At 44.7% G+C, this 13,768-nt stretch overlaps 1 protein-coding gene across 4 annotated transcripts in view; it reads right to left on the reverse strand.

The window, feature by feature from the left end:
• The window catches only part of LOC139568079 (A-type potassium channel modulatory protein KCNIP2-like), a 33,679-nt gene that overhangs the window by 9,460 nt on the left and 10,451 nt on the right, over window positions 1-13,768 (reverse strand). The window contains exons 1-4 of one of the 4 annotated variants that reach the window (XM_071389776.1): window positions 10,548-12,790; window positions 5,181-5,279; window positions 3,739-3,863; window positions 2,511-2,580 (exon numbers count right to left, since the gene is read on the reverse strand). In XM_071389776.1, the coding sequence (XP_071245877.1) occupies window positions 2,511-2,580; window positions 3,739-3,863; window positions 5,181-5,279; window positions 10,548-10,635 (382 nt within the window). In that variant the 5' untranslated portion in view covers window positions 10,636-12,790. Of the gene's footprint in view, window positions 1-2,510; window positions 2,581-3,738; window positions 3,864-5,180; window positions 5,280-10,547; window positions 12,791-13,768 lie in introns of those variants that run through there. The other 3 variants (XM_071389773.1, XM_071389774.1, XM_071389775.1) reach the window with 3 other exon arrangements.

Consider the following 13,768-nt stretch of genomic DNA (forward strand, 5'->3'; position numbering starts at 1 on the left):
TCAATGAAAACAATGTACTGAGCAAATGTCAAATTGGCTTTTTACCAAATTACCGTACAACAGACCATGTATTCACCCTACACACCCTAATTGACAACCAAACAAACCAAAACAAAGGCAAAGTCTTCTCATGCTTTGTTGATTTCAAAAAAGCCTTCGACTCAATTTGGCATGAGGGTCTGCTATACAAATTGATGGAAAGTGGTGTTGGGGGTAAAACATACGACATTATAAAATCCATGTACACAAACAACAAGTGTGCGGTTAAAATTGGCAAAAAACACACACATTTCTTCACACAGGGTCGTGGGGTGAGACAGGGATGCAGCTTAAGCCCCACCCTCTTCAACATATATATCAACGAATTGGCGCGGGCACTAGAACAGTCTGCAGCACCCGGTCTCACCCTACTAGAATCCGAAGTCAAATGTCTACTGTTTGCTGATGATCTGGTGCTTCTGTCACCAACCAAGGAGGGCCTACAGCAGCACCCACCTTCTGCACAGATTCTGTCAGACCTGGGCCCTGACAGTAAATCTCAGTAAGACCAAAATAATGGTGTTCCAAAAAAGGTCCAGTCACCAGGACCACAAATTCCATCTAGACACCGTTGCCCTAGAGCACACAAAAAACTATACATACCTCGGCCTAAACATCAGCACCACAGGTAACTTCCACAAAGCTGTGAACGATCTGAGAGACAAGGCAAGAAGGGCCTTCTATGCCATCAAAAGGAACATAAATTTCAACATACCAATTAGGATCTGGCTAAAAATACTTGAATCAGTCATAGAGCCCATTGCCCTTTATGGTTGTGAGGTCTGGGGTCCGCTCACCAACCAAGATTTCACAAAATGGGACAAACACCAAATTGAGACTCTGCATGCAGAATTCTGCAAAAATATCCTCCGTGTACAACGTAGAACACCAAATAATGCATGCAGAGCAGAATTAGGCCGATACCCACTAATTATCAAAATCCAGAAAAGAGCCGTTAAATTCTACAACCACCTAAAAGGAAGCGATTCCCAAACCTTCCATAACAAAGCCATCACCTACAGAGAGATGAACCTGGAGAAGAGTCCCCTAAGCAAGCTGGTCCTAGGGCTCTGTTCACAAACACAAACACACCCCACAGAGCCCCAGGACAACAGCACAATTAGACCCAACCAAATCATGAGAAAACAAAAAGATAATTACTTGACACATTGGAAAGAATTAACAAAAAAACAGAGCAAACTAGAATGCTATTTGGCCCTAAACAGAGAGTACACAGTGGCAGAATACCTGACCACTGTGACTGACCCAAACTTAAGGAAAGCTTTGACTATGTACAGACTCAGTGAGCATAGCCTTGCTATTGAGAAAGGCCGCCGTAGGCAGACATGGCTCTCAAGAGAAGACAGGCTATGTGCACACTGCCCACAAAATGAGGTGGAAACTGAGCTGCACTTCCTAACCTCCTGCCCAATGTATGACCATATTAGAGAGACATATTTCCCTCAGATTACACAGATCCACAAAGAATTCGAAAACAAATCCAATTTTGATAAACTCCCTTATCTACTGGGTGAAATTCCACAGTGTGCCATCACAGCAGCAAGATTTGTGACCTGTTGCCACAAGAAAAGGGCAACCAGTGAAGAACAAACACCACTGTAAATACAACCCATATTTATGTTTATTTATTTTAACTTGTGTGCTTTAACCATTTGTACATTGTTACAACACTGCATATATATAATATGACATTTGTAATGTCTTTATTGTTTTGAAACTTCTGTATGTGTAATGTTTACTGTTCATTTTTATTGTTTATTTGACTTTTGTATATTACCTACCTCACTTGCTTTGGCAATGTTAACACATGTTTCCCATGCCAATAAAGCCCCTTGAATTGAAATTGAATTGAATTGAGAGAGAGAGAGAGAGAGAGAGAGAGAGAGAGAGAGAGAGAGAGAGAGAGAGAGAGAGAGAGAGAGAGAGAGAGAGAGAGAGAGAGAGAGAGAAGAGCCATCACAGCAGCAAGATTTGTGACCTGTTGCCACAAGAAAAGGGCAACCAGTGAAGAACAAACACCATTGTAAATACAACCCATATTTATGCTTATTTATTTTAACTTGTGTGCTTTATCCATTTGTACATTGTTACAACACTGTATATATATAATATAACATTTGTAATGTCTTTATTGTTTTGAAACTTCTGTATGTGTAATGTTTACTGTTAATTTGTATTGTTTATTTCACTTTTGTATAATATCTACCTCACTTGCTTTGGCAATGTTAACACATGTTTCCCATGCCAATAAAGCCCCTTGAATTGAATTGAATTTAGAGAGAGAGAGAGAGAGAGAGAGAGAGAGAGAGAGAGAGAGAGAGAGAGAGAGAGAGAGAGAGAGAGAGAGAGAGAGAGAGAGAGAGAGAGAGAGAGAGAGAGAGAGAGAGAGAGAGAAACACGTACACAGGATTTCATGCACGGGTGCAGCACACACACTTAAAGACACTCACCTCCCTGAGGAAAGAACTGGGAGTAGATTAACTTGAATGTCTCTTCATCCACCACACCACTAGGGCATTCCTATTTGACAATCAACAGAATGTTAGAACACATTAAGACAGACAGACAGACAGACACCACTAGGGCATTCCTATTGGACAATCAACAGAATGTTAGAACACATTAAGACAGACAGACAGACAGACAGACAGACACCACTAGGGCATTCCTATTGGACAATCAACAGAATGGTAGAACACATTAAGACAGAGAGACACCACTAGGGCATTCCTATTGGACAATCAACAGAATGGTAGAACACATTAAGACAGAGAGACACCACTAGGGCATTCCTATTGGACAATCAACAGAATGGTAGAACACATTAAGACAGAGAGACACCACTAGGGCATTCCTATTGGACAATCAACAGAATGGTAGAACACATTAAGACAGACAGACAGACACCACTAGGGCATTCCTATTGGACAATCAACAGAATGGTAGAACACATTAAGACAGAGAGACACCACTAGGGCATTCCTATTGGACAATCAACAGAGTGGTAGAAATAGAAATAACACACACATAAAAACAGAGAGAGAGAGAGAAAGTGTGTTAGAGAGGGAGAGACAGCGACACAGAAAGAGAAATTGAGAGAGGGGGTTCAGAAAGAGAGAGACAGAGACAGACAGAGATATAATGTGTTTGTGAGACAGAATGAGACAGAGAGAGAAATACTCCCAAGTAAAGATCTTATTTTTTCAAGAAAATATCTCAATCAATTCCCAACCTCTGTGCATTTACTAATGACATAAAGCTGAATTATTCTGGGTGAGGGAGGAACAGCACATATTACAGCCAGACATGTATATGACTGCCATTGCCTGAGGGACATCCCATGACCACTAATTCCCTGAAGTATTTACATTGTATTTAACTGACAGTAATACATAGTGGAACCATCATCATATAGCCTGAGGGACATCCCATGACCACTAATTCCCTGAAGTACTATTATTATTACTACTGAAATAAACTGTATTCATTATCCTCATTGCACTGTACTATATTTACTGAAATGCTGTACCACTATACTGCTTTGACAATATCTACAAATTGTATTTCAGACACAGACAGACAGACAGACAGACAGACAGACAGACAGACAGACAGACAGACAGACAGACAGACAGACAGACAGACAGACAGACAGACAGTCCTCAGGGAGAGACGTACATTCTTGAAGCCCCTGTAGAGGATCTGTAGTTCTCTCCTGGTGAACTTAGTCTGTTGTAGTAGCTGGTCCAACCCCTCTGGTCTATAACACACTGTAGATAACTCCCCATCCTCCACTACACTGTCTGTAGGAGGGGAAGAGAGAGAGAGAGAAGGCATGGTGGTTATGCTTAGTAGCTACCCCCTATTGTGTGTGAGAAAGAGGAAGAGAGAGAGAGAAGGCATGGTGGTCATGCTTAGTAGCTACCCCCTATTGTGTGTGAGAAAGAGGAAGAGAGAAGAAGAAGTGAAAGAGATAAAGATAGAAGAGAAGACGGTGATACTCAGTTCCCTGTTACCAGTGGGGTAAAGTACTTCAGTTAAAATAGTGTACTTTAAAGTACTACTTAAGTCACTTTTGGGGGTATCTGCACTCTACTTTACTATTCATATTTTTGACAACTTTTACTTCACTACATTCTTACAGAAAATAATGTACTTTTTACTCCATACATTTTCCCTGACACCCAAAAGTACTCGTTACATTTTCCCTGACACCCAAAAGTACTCGTTACATTTTCCCTGACACCCAAAAGTACTGGTTACATTTTCCCCGACACCCAAAACTACTCCTTACATTTTTAATGATTAGCAGGATTGTCAATTGTCAAATTCCCGCACTTATCAAGAGAACATCCCTGGTCATCTTTACTGCCTCTGATCTGGAGGACTCACTAAACACAAATGCTTCGTTTGTAAATGATGTCGGAGTGTTGGAGAGTGCCCCTGGCTATCGGTAACTTAAATAAAAAATCTAGAAAATGGTGGCGTTTGGTTTGCTTAATATAAGGAATTTAAAGTGATTAATACTTTTACTTTTATTTTTGATACTTAGGTGCATTTTAGCAATTACATTTACTTTTGATACTTAAGTTTATATAAAACCAAATACTTTTAGACTTTTACTCAAGTAGTATTTTACTGGGTGACTTTCACTTTTACTTGAGTCATTTTCTATTAAGGTATCTTCACTTTTACTCAAGTATGACAATTGGTTACTTTTTCCACCGCTGCAGGTAGCTAGCACTGCAGTTTGAGTAGTTTACTTTTTAACCTTTTTTTTTACCAAGGAGAAGCGAGAGAGAGAGAGAGAGAGAGAGAGAGAGAGAGAGAGAGAGAGAGAGAGAGAGAGAGAGAGAGAGAGAGAGAGAGAGAGAGAGAGAGAGAGAGATATATTTTGTTCTATGCTTCTTCTTAGTTTACCGTTCACTTACTTAGCTAGCTAATTTAGCTAACAACAACCTAACTCAAATAGAGAGGAATGTTATTTATGTTAGCTAGCTGGCTAAAGGTATCCAACACGGCAACTTGTCTGTGTAACTTCCTATTACACTTGTTTAGCAAGGGCTCGAAGGGGGCGGAGGAACGGAGGAAGGGGTGGGGATATGCAAACGAGCACTTGCTTTGACTGAGTGAGGGGGCGGTTCTGGAGCGACAGCAGGGCAGCAGCTTGAGGAACCTCTGTTTTATAGTTCGCTTGCTGTGGTTGGATGCTGGGTTACCTGGAAGTAACCAATCACAGCACAGATTAGAGCAGGATGGCACGACCCCATAGAATGGACTCAAATCACACATATGCATGCACACACACAAGTTGAAGTAGTCACTATTCCATCTTGATGCTATAGTTAGTTTGCTGATCTGGCTTTAGGTTCTGGCTGATCTGGCTTCAGGTTATAGTCTCTTATGATAGGTGATATATATCTAAATATATATATGGAACTGTGACAGTAACCAGCCATGGTTGTCAGGTTCCATCTACAGAGCGGAGGGTTCCGAGAAGAACAGCCGTCTCCATGGTAACCTGACAGAGGTGTAAACACAGGAGCGTAAATGCCTGTCTGCTTCCCTCTCACGGTTCAGTAGCTCTCTGTGTGTGTGTGTGTGTGTGTGTGTGTGTGTGTGTGTGTGTGTGTGTGTGTGTGTGTGTGTGTGTGTGTGTGTGTGTGTGTGTGTGTGTGTGTGTGTGTGTGTGTGTGTGTGTGTGTGTGTGTGTGTGTGTGTGTGTGTGTGTGTGTGTGTGTGTGTGTGTGTGTGTGTGTGTCAGTTTGTCAGTTTGTCAGTTTGTCAGTTTGTCAATTTGTCACATGGCGTTTTAGGTACCCGCATTTTAAATGTGTGTGTGTCCGTGTGTGTTTTCACAGTTCCATCTGACACAACAAGGTAGACTATCAAAAGAGCAGCCAGCATGCTATGTTGCTATTGTTTCTGTAGTTGTTGAAGGAGTCTTACTGAAAGATACATTCTGATAGGATAATGTAAATAATCAGAATCATTCCACTGTATCTTGTAGATTTCTATTCTTTATTTCTTTTGAAATCATCATTCTCTATCTTCACACACGAGAGAATGGTTTGGTGTTGTTGCTTTCTACCATTCACTTGTGTTCTTGGCTTACAAACAGATTATTGAAGTTTAGTGGAAGTTTCATTTTGAACACACTGAATTTAGTCATCTGACAGAATCTCTGAGTGGTGTCTTGACATTAGAACCAGGTCTTGTCCTTAATGGTACCTTATTCCCTATATAGTGTCCTACGCTTAACCAGGTAGTGTACCATATAGGGAATAGGGTGCCATTTGTGACGCGGATATATTGAGATATTATACATAATACATGACAAGCTGCTCATAAGCCCAGTCCAACACTATGATGCTTCACTCATAAGGGATTAATCAATACCATTTATCAATAATCAATCCATCAAATGTAGTTTGGAAAGTCAGGCCAGTCTGAATGGATCGTCATTTCATTCATTTAGTAAACTCTACAATTCACATCGCTTCCTGTTACGGATACAAGTATTATGTGTGTATCCTGTGTATTTTTGTTCTCCTTCTCCCCTACTCACAGGTGACAATCATCATTCCCCAATCAGTCATCAATCAGTCACTAATCAAAAGACACCTGCTCCTTTTCCCTTACCCAATCACAGTCCCTTTCCCTTGGTTTAAAAACCCTGTCAGTTGTTTTCTCAGGAGCTCAATCTCTCTGTCAATGCCATCTGTCTGTAGATCCATTGTGTGGTTTGCAACTACATGTCCCTTTGTTCCTACCTGTGAGGATTGTTTTTTGTTATGGTGTTTGAGTGTTTCTTTGATAGTGGGAAAAGGGGGTAACCAGACAGTTTGCCCATGGGCCTACACTACCCGTAGGTAAACTTTGTTAAATACACTAGTTAGAACTGGGTGGACCACCCTCTGTATTTTTGGTTAGTTAGTTAGCTGTTGTTGAAATAGTCTAGTTTAGGGGTGTTTTTGGATGCTTATTGTTTCATTCCTTCGGTCCTGCTAGTCACAGAGAGAGCATTACGACAGCTACACAGGTCTCTGGTAGCTAGTCACAGAGAGAGCATTATAACAGTATGTAGACAGCTACACAGGTCTCTGGTAGCTAGTCACAGAGAGAGCATTATAACAGTATGTGGACAGCTACACAGACCTCTGGTAGCAAGTCACAGAGAGAGCATTACAACAGTATGTAGACAGCTACACAGGCCTCTGGTAGCAAGTCACAGAGAGAGCATTATAACAGTATGTAGACAGCTACACAGGTCTCTGGTAGCAAGTCACAGAGAGAGCATTACAACAGTATGTTGACAGCTACACAGGCCTCTGGTAGCAAGTCACAGAGAGAGCATTATAACAGTATGTAGACAGCTACACAGGTCTCTGGCAGCAAGTCACAGAGAGAGCATTACAACAGTATGTAGACAGCTACACAGGTCTCTGGTAGCAAGTCACAGAGAGAGCATTATAACAGTATGTGGACAGCTACACAGGCCTCTGGTAGCAAGTCACAGAGAGAGCATTACAACAGTATGTAGACAGCTACACAGGCCTCTGGTAGCAAGTCACAGAGAGAGCATTACAACAGTATGTAGACAGCTACACAGGCCTCTGGTAGCAAGTCACAGAGAGAGCATTATAACAGTATGTAGACAGCTACACAGGCCTCTGGTAGCAAGTCACAGAGAGAGCATTACAACAGTATGTAGACAGCTACACAGGCCTCTGGTAGCAAGTCACAGAGAGAGCATTATAACAGTATGTAGACAGCTACACAGGTCTCTGGTAGCAAGTCACAGAGAGAGCATTACAACAGTATGTAGACAGCTACACAGACCTCTGGTAGCAAGTCACAGAGAGAGCATTACAACAGTATGTAGACAGCTACACAGACCTCTGGTAGCAAGTCACAGAGAGAGCATTACAACAGTATGTAGACAGCTACACAGGCCTCTGGTAGCAAGTCACAGAGAGAGCATTACAACAGTATGTAGACAGCTACACAGGTCTCTGGTAGCAAGTCACAGAGAGAGCATTATAACAGTATGTAGACAGCTACACAGGTCTCTGGTAGCAAGTCACAGAGAGAGCATTACAACAGTATGTAGACAGCTACACAGGCCTCTGGTAGCAACTCACAGAGAGAGCATTACAACAGTATGTAGACAGCTACACAGGTCTCTGGTAGCAAGTCACAGAGAGAGCATTATAACAACTGAAAGAGGGAAAGGTAGAAAGATTGAGAGAACTTCACAAAACCTCCACCCTCAGTCCCAGCCATTCCATCCCCCTCAACCTCTCAACCACTACTCCCTGTCCAGGTGCTCTGCCTCCATTCCTACTGCTGATTCCTACAGATTCAAACCATCAAAGCTTGATGATGAGTTGATTATTTGAATCAGCTGTGTAGTACTAGGGGAGAAAAACAGAACGTGCACCCAGGGGGTCCCAGGACCGAGTTTGAGAAACCCTTCCCCTACAGTACCTTCTGTCAGTGTTGCACTGAGCCAGAAAAACTACGCCCCGAAGAGCCAGGATAACTACGCCACGAAGAGCCAGGATAACTACTTCACGAAGAGCCAGGATAACTACGCCACAAAGAGCCAGGATACCTACGCCACAAAGAGCCAGGATAACTACTTCACGAAGAGCCAGGATAAATACGCCACGAAGAGCCAGGATAACTACGCCACGAAGAGCCAGGATAACTACGCCACGAAGAGCCAGGATAACTACGCCACGAAGAGCCAGGATAACTACGCCACGAAGAGCCAGGATAACTACGCCACGAAGAGCCAGGATAACTACGCCACGAAGAGCCAGGATAACTACGCCACGAAGAGCCAGGATAACTACGCCACGAAGAGCCAGGATAACTACGCCACGAAGAGCCAGGAAAACTACTCCACGAAGAGCCAGGAAAACTACGCCACGAAGAGCCAGGAAAACTACGCCACGAAGAGCCGGGATAACTACGCCACGAAGAGCCAGGATAACTACGCCACGAAGATCCAGGATAACTACGCCACGAAGAGCCAGGATAACTACGCCACGAAGAGCCAGGAAAACTACGCCACGAAGAGCCAGGAAAACTACGCCACGAAGAGCCGGGATAACTACGCCACGAAGAGCCAGGATAACTACGCCACGAAGAGCCAGGATAACTACGCCACGAAGAGCCAGGATAACTACTTCACGAAGAGCCAGGATAACTACGCCACAAAGAGCCAGGATACCTACGCCACAAAGAGCCAGGATAACTACTTCACGAAGAGCCAGGATAACTACTTCACGAAGAGCCAGGATAACTACGCCACGAAGAGCCAGGATAACTACGCCACGAAGAGCCAGGATAACTACGCCACGAAGAGCCAGGATAACTACGCCACGAAGAGCCAGGATAACTACGCCACGAAGAGCCAGGATAACTACGCCACGAAGAGCCAGGATAACTACGCCACGAAGAGCCAGGAAAACTACTCCACGAAGAGCCAGGAAAACTACGCCACGAAGAGCCAGGAAAACTACGCCACGAAGAGCCGGGATAACTACGCCACGAAGAGCCAGGATAACTACGCCACGAAGAGCCAGGAAAACTACGCCACGAAGAGCCAGGAAAACTACGCCACGAAGAGCCGGGATAACTACGCCACGAAGAGCCAGGATAACTACGCCACGAAGAGCCAGGATAACTACGCCACGAAGAGCCAGGATAACTACTTCACGAAGAGCCAGGATAACTACGCCACAAAGAGCCAGGATACCTACGCCACAAAGAGCCAGGATAACTACTTCACGAAGAGCCAGGATAACTACTTCACGAAGAGCCAGGATAACTACGCCACGAAGAGCCAGGATAACTACGCCACGAAGAGCCAGGATAACTACGCCACGAAGAGCCAGGATAACTACGCCACGAAGAGCCAGGATAACTACGCCACGAAGAGCCAGGATAACTACGCCACGAAGAGCCAGGATAACTACGCCACGAAGAGCCAGGAAAACTACTCCACGAAGAGCCAGGAAAACTACGCCACGAAGAGCCAGGAAAACTACGCCACGAAGAGCCGGGATAACTACGCCACGAAGAGCCAGGATAACTACGCCACGAAGATCCAGGATAACTACGCCACGAAGAGCCAGGATAACTACGCCACGAAGAGCCAGGAAAACTACGCCACGAAGAGCCAGGAAAACTACGCCACGAAGAGCCGGGATAACTACGCCACGAAGAGCCAGGATAACTACGCCACGAAGATCCAGGATAACTACGCCACGAAGAGCCAGGATAACTACGCCACGAAGAGCCAGGATAACTACGCCACGAAGCGCCAGGATAACTACGCCACGAAGAGCCAGGATAACTACGCCACGAAGAGCCAGGATAACTACGCCACGAAGAGCCAGGATGCCCCCCCCATCTCCCTACAGTACCTTCTACCAGGGTCCTGGTGGCCCCCCCCCCCCATCCCCCTACAGTACCTTCTACCAGGGTCCCAGTGAACCAGCGGTACAGGTATCTGGCCACCCTGAGTAGTCGTCTCTTGCACCTTCTTCTGCGATGGCCCATCCTGACCGTGTTCTGGTTGTGGTCCTAAGGTTACGGTTCTGTAGTTTCCCGAGGTCCTAAGGTTCTTTTAACCGAAGGTTCTTTTCCTAAGGTTCTATGGTTGCAGTTGTTGGTTATGGTTGTGTAGTTGCAGGTTTAAGGTTACGGTCGTAAGGTTGCAGTTCTCTGTGTTAGTGGTCCTATGGTTCTATGTAGTTCTATGGGTTCTGTAGTTGAGGCTCTACAATCCCAGGTTTATTGTAGTCCAGGGTTTGTAATCCTATTTTCAAGGAGTTCAGTTCCTCTTCCTCTACAGAGAGCTCTGTTAGGACTGGATCTCCATCTGGGTCTGGGTCAAGATGAGCAGTGACTAAACGTCTTTTCATTTCTATGTTTCTCTCTCTCTCTCTCTCTCACTCCCTCTCTCTACCTCTCTCCTTCTCTCCCTCTCTCCTCTCGCTCGCTCGCTGTCTGACTCTCTCACTCCCTCTCTCTACCTCTCTCCTTCTCTCTCTCTCGCTCCTTCTCTCTCTCTCTCTCCCTGTCCGACTCTCTCTCTCCCTGTCTCTATCTCTCACTCCCTCTCTCTCCCTCTCTCCTTCTCTCTCAGGTCCTTGAGAGCTTGTTCAAATCAGATCCACTTGTTGCGATCTGGTCTTAAAGAGGAAACTGTGTCCTCTCCCCAAGGCTTCCTCTCTCTGGATCTTTCTCTCATTCTCTGTTCCTGTCTTCCGCGTCTCTCTCTCTCTCTCTTTCTCTCAACCTCTTTCTCACTTTCTCGCTCTCTCTCTGGGTGAAGTTATCTCTAGGTACAGTTCTAGGACCAGCTTCCCCTCCCCTTAACAAAACTTTAACCATTAGTTGGCTAAATGCAAAACTGACCCTAGAGGCAAATTCACTCTACTCCGAACCACTCAGTGTTCCTTCATCTGTCACACCCAAAGTGAAGTTGACCTTAGGTGCGAAACTTGGGTCAGTTATGCATTTACACCACTAATGGTTAAGCTTAGGATTGGAGGAGGCGAAGCTGATCCTAGATCTGTATCTGTAGGAAACCTCGGAGCGACACACTCAAGAGGTCAAGGGTCAGAAAAGAAAGTCTCTCATTGTTAAGTTCTCTCTCTTTCTTCTCTTCTTTCTTCCTCCCAATGTTTCTCTTTCTCTCATGTTATCCTTTTTTCCCAGTCCTTGTGGTGATTGAAACACTCCCTTTCTATTCTTCCTCTCTTCTTCCTCGCTTCTTTTTCACTTCTTCTTTTACTTTTTTTTCTCCCTTGTGGTGAAACACCTTTCTCTTTTTGCTCTCCTCTCCCCTCTCTCTCTTCTCTCTCCTCTCCTCTCCCCTCCCCTCGCTCTCTTCTCTCTCCTCTCCTCTCTACTCTCCTCTCTCTCCCTGCTCTCCTCTCTCTCCCTGCTCTCCCTGCTCTCCTCTCTCTCCCTGCGCTCCCTGCTCTCTCTCTCTGCTCTCCTCTCTCTGCTCTCTCTCTCTGCTCTCCTCTCTCTGCTCTCCTCTCTCTCTGCTCTCCTCTCTCTGCTCTCCTCTCTCTCTCTGCTCTCCTCTCTCTCTCTGCTCTCCTCTCTCTCTCTGCTCTCCTCTCTCTCTCTCTGCTCTCTCATCTCCTCTCTCTGCTCTCTCATCTCCTCTCTCTCCTCTCCTCTCTCGAGGTGATGCAACACTTTGTGTTTGCACGGATATGACCGATGACCTTTCTTCGTGTGCCGTTCTGTTTGGTCAGAAAACATCTTGATCTCACACTCATCTGTGTCTCTATCAATCTCTTCTCTCCACCCTCTTCTATATAATCATCTGTCCTCCCTCTCTCTTTCACACTCTTTCTCTCACCTTTGGTTTAACATCTCCCTCTCAATCGTTCTCTGCTCCGCCGGCGAATTAGAGTTGATGACCATCGCCATGGAAACCTCACAATCCACACCGACCGGTTTAAAGGCCAACCAACACAAAGTGCATTGTCCTCGGTTTCACCTCATCATATCTGAACCATTAGAGTGGGAATTTTAAAACAGGTCTTAGATCAGTGTGTAGTGGTGAATGAATTCTATTCCACATCAAGCTCCTACAACAATACAGATGGGAACAATACACATTATTGATGCCAATAAGGCTGTTCTACCTCGAGCATATTGTAGAATCTGGGGCTGTATATATCAAGCTGTATCAGTGCTGGTCTAGGATCAGTTAAACCTTCATTAGTTCATAATCAATAAGACCTTATGGACAGGAGGGACCTGGGCCTGTATCCACAAAGCCTCAGAGTAGGAGTACTGATCTAGAATCAGTTTGGCCTTTTAGATCATAATTAATATGAGTATATGGACAGGGTGGGGTCTGATCCTAGACCAGCACTATTACCCTGAGACACACTGATACATAATAATTGATGTCTGATAGACAGTGTTGCCACCTGGTGAGCCCAGCAGGTCGTCAGCCTCTAGGGGATGTCATGTGTCATTTCTTCCACCGGGTGGGAGTGTTGAGCTACTTTGTGGCAACCAGAAAACATCCGCTCCAAATGAGAACACCTGGGTTTGTCCCACTCCCAACTGGCATCCTATTCCCTATAGAGTGCACTACTTTTGACCAGGGTCAATGGTAGTGCAGTAAATAGTGAATAGGGTGCCATTTGGGACTAGCCTGTACTATAATAACTACAGCAGGCTTATGACGAGACGTGTTTGATTCGGGCGGCAGGTAGCCTAGTGGTTAGAGACAGGTAGCCTAGTGGTTAGAGACAGGTAGCCTAGTGGTTAGAGACAGGTAGCCTAGTGGTTAGAGACAGGTAGCCTAGTGGTTAGAGACAGGTAGCCTAGTGGTTAGAGACAGGTAGCCTAGTGGTTAGAGCGTTGGGCCAGTAACCGAATCCCCGAGCTGACAAGGTAACATCTGTTGTTCTGCCCCTGAACAAGGCAGTTAACCCACTGTTCCTAGGCCATCATTGTAAATAAGAATTTGTTCTTAACTGACTTGCCTAGTTAAATAAAGGTAAAATTATGTAATTTAGTACGGTTAAATAACTGTAATTTCTCGCATGAACACACACACACATGAACACACACACAGTCTACTGTATATCTATAGTCCCCTTGAAGTCAATGATCATAATTTGGACCCTGAGTTTTCCAGGTCACATGGTCA

The sequence above is a fragment of the Salvelinus alpinus genome, chromosome 2 (genome assembly GCF_045679555.1).
Source record: "Salvelinus alpinus chromosome 2, SLU_Salpinus.1, whole genome shotgun sequence".
In the NCBI taxonomy this organism is placed as follows: domain Eukaryota; kingdom Metazoa; phylum Chordata; class Actinopteri; order Salmoniformes; family Salmonidae; genus Salvelinus; species Salvelinus alpinus.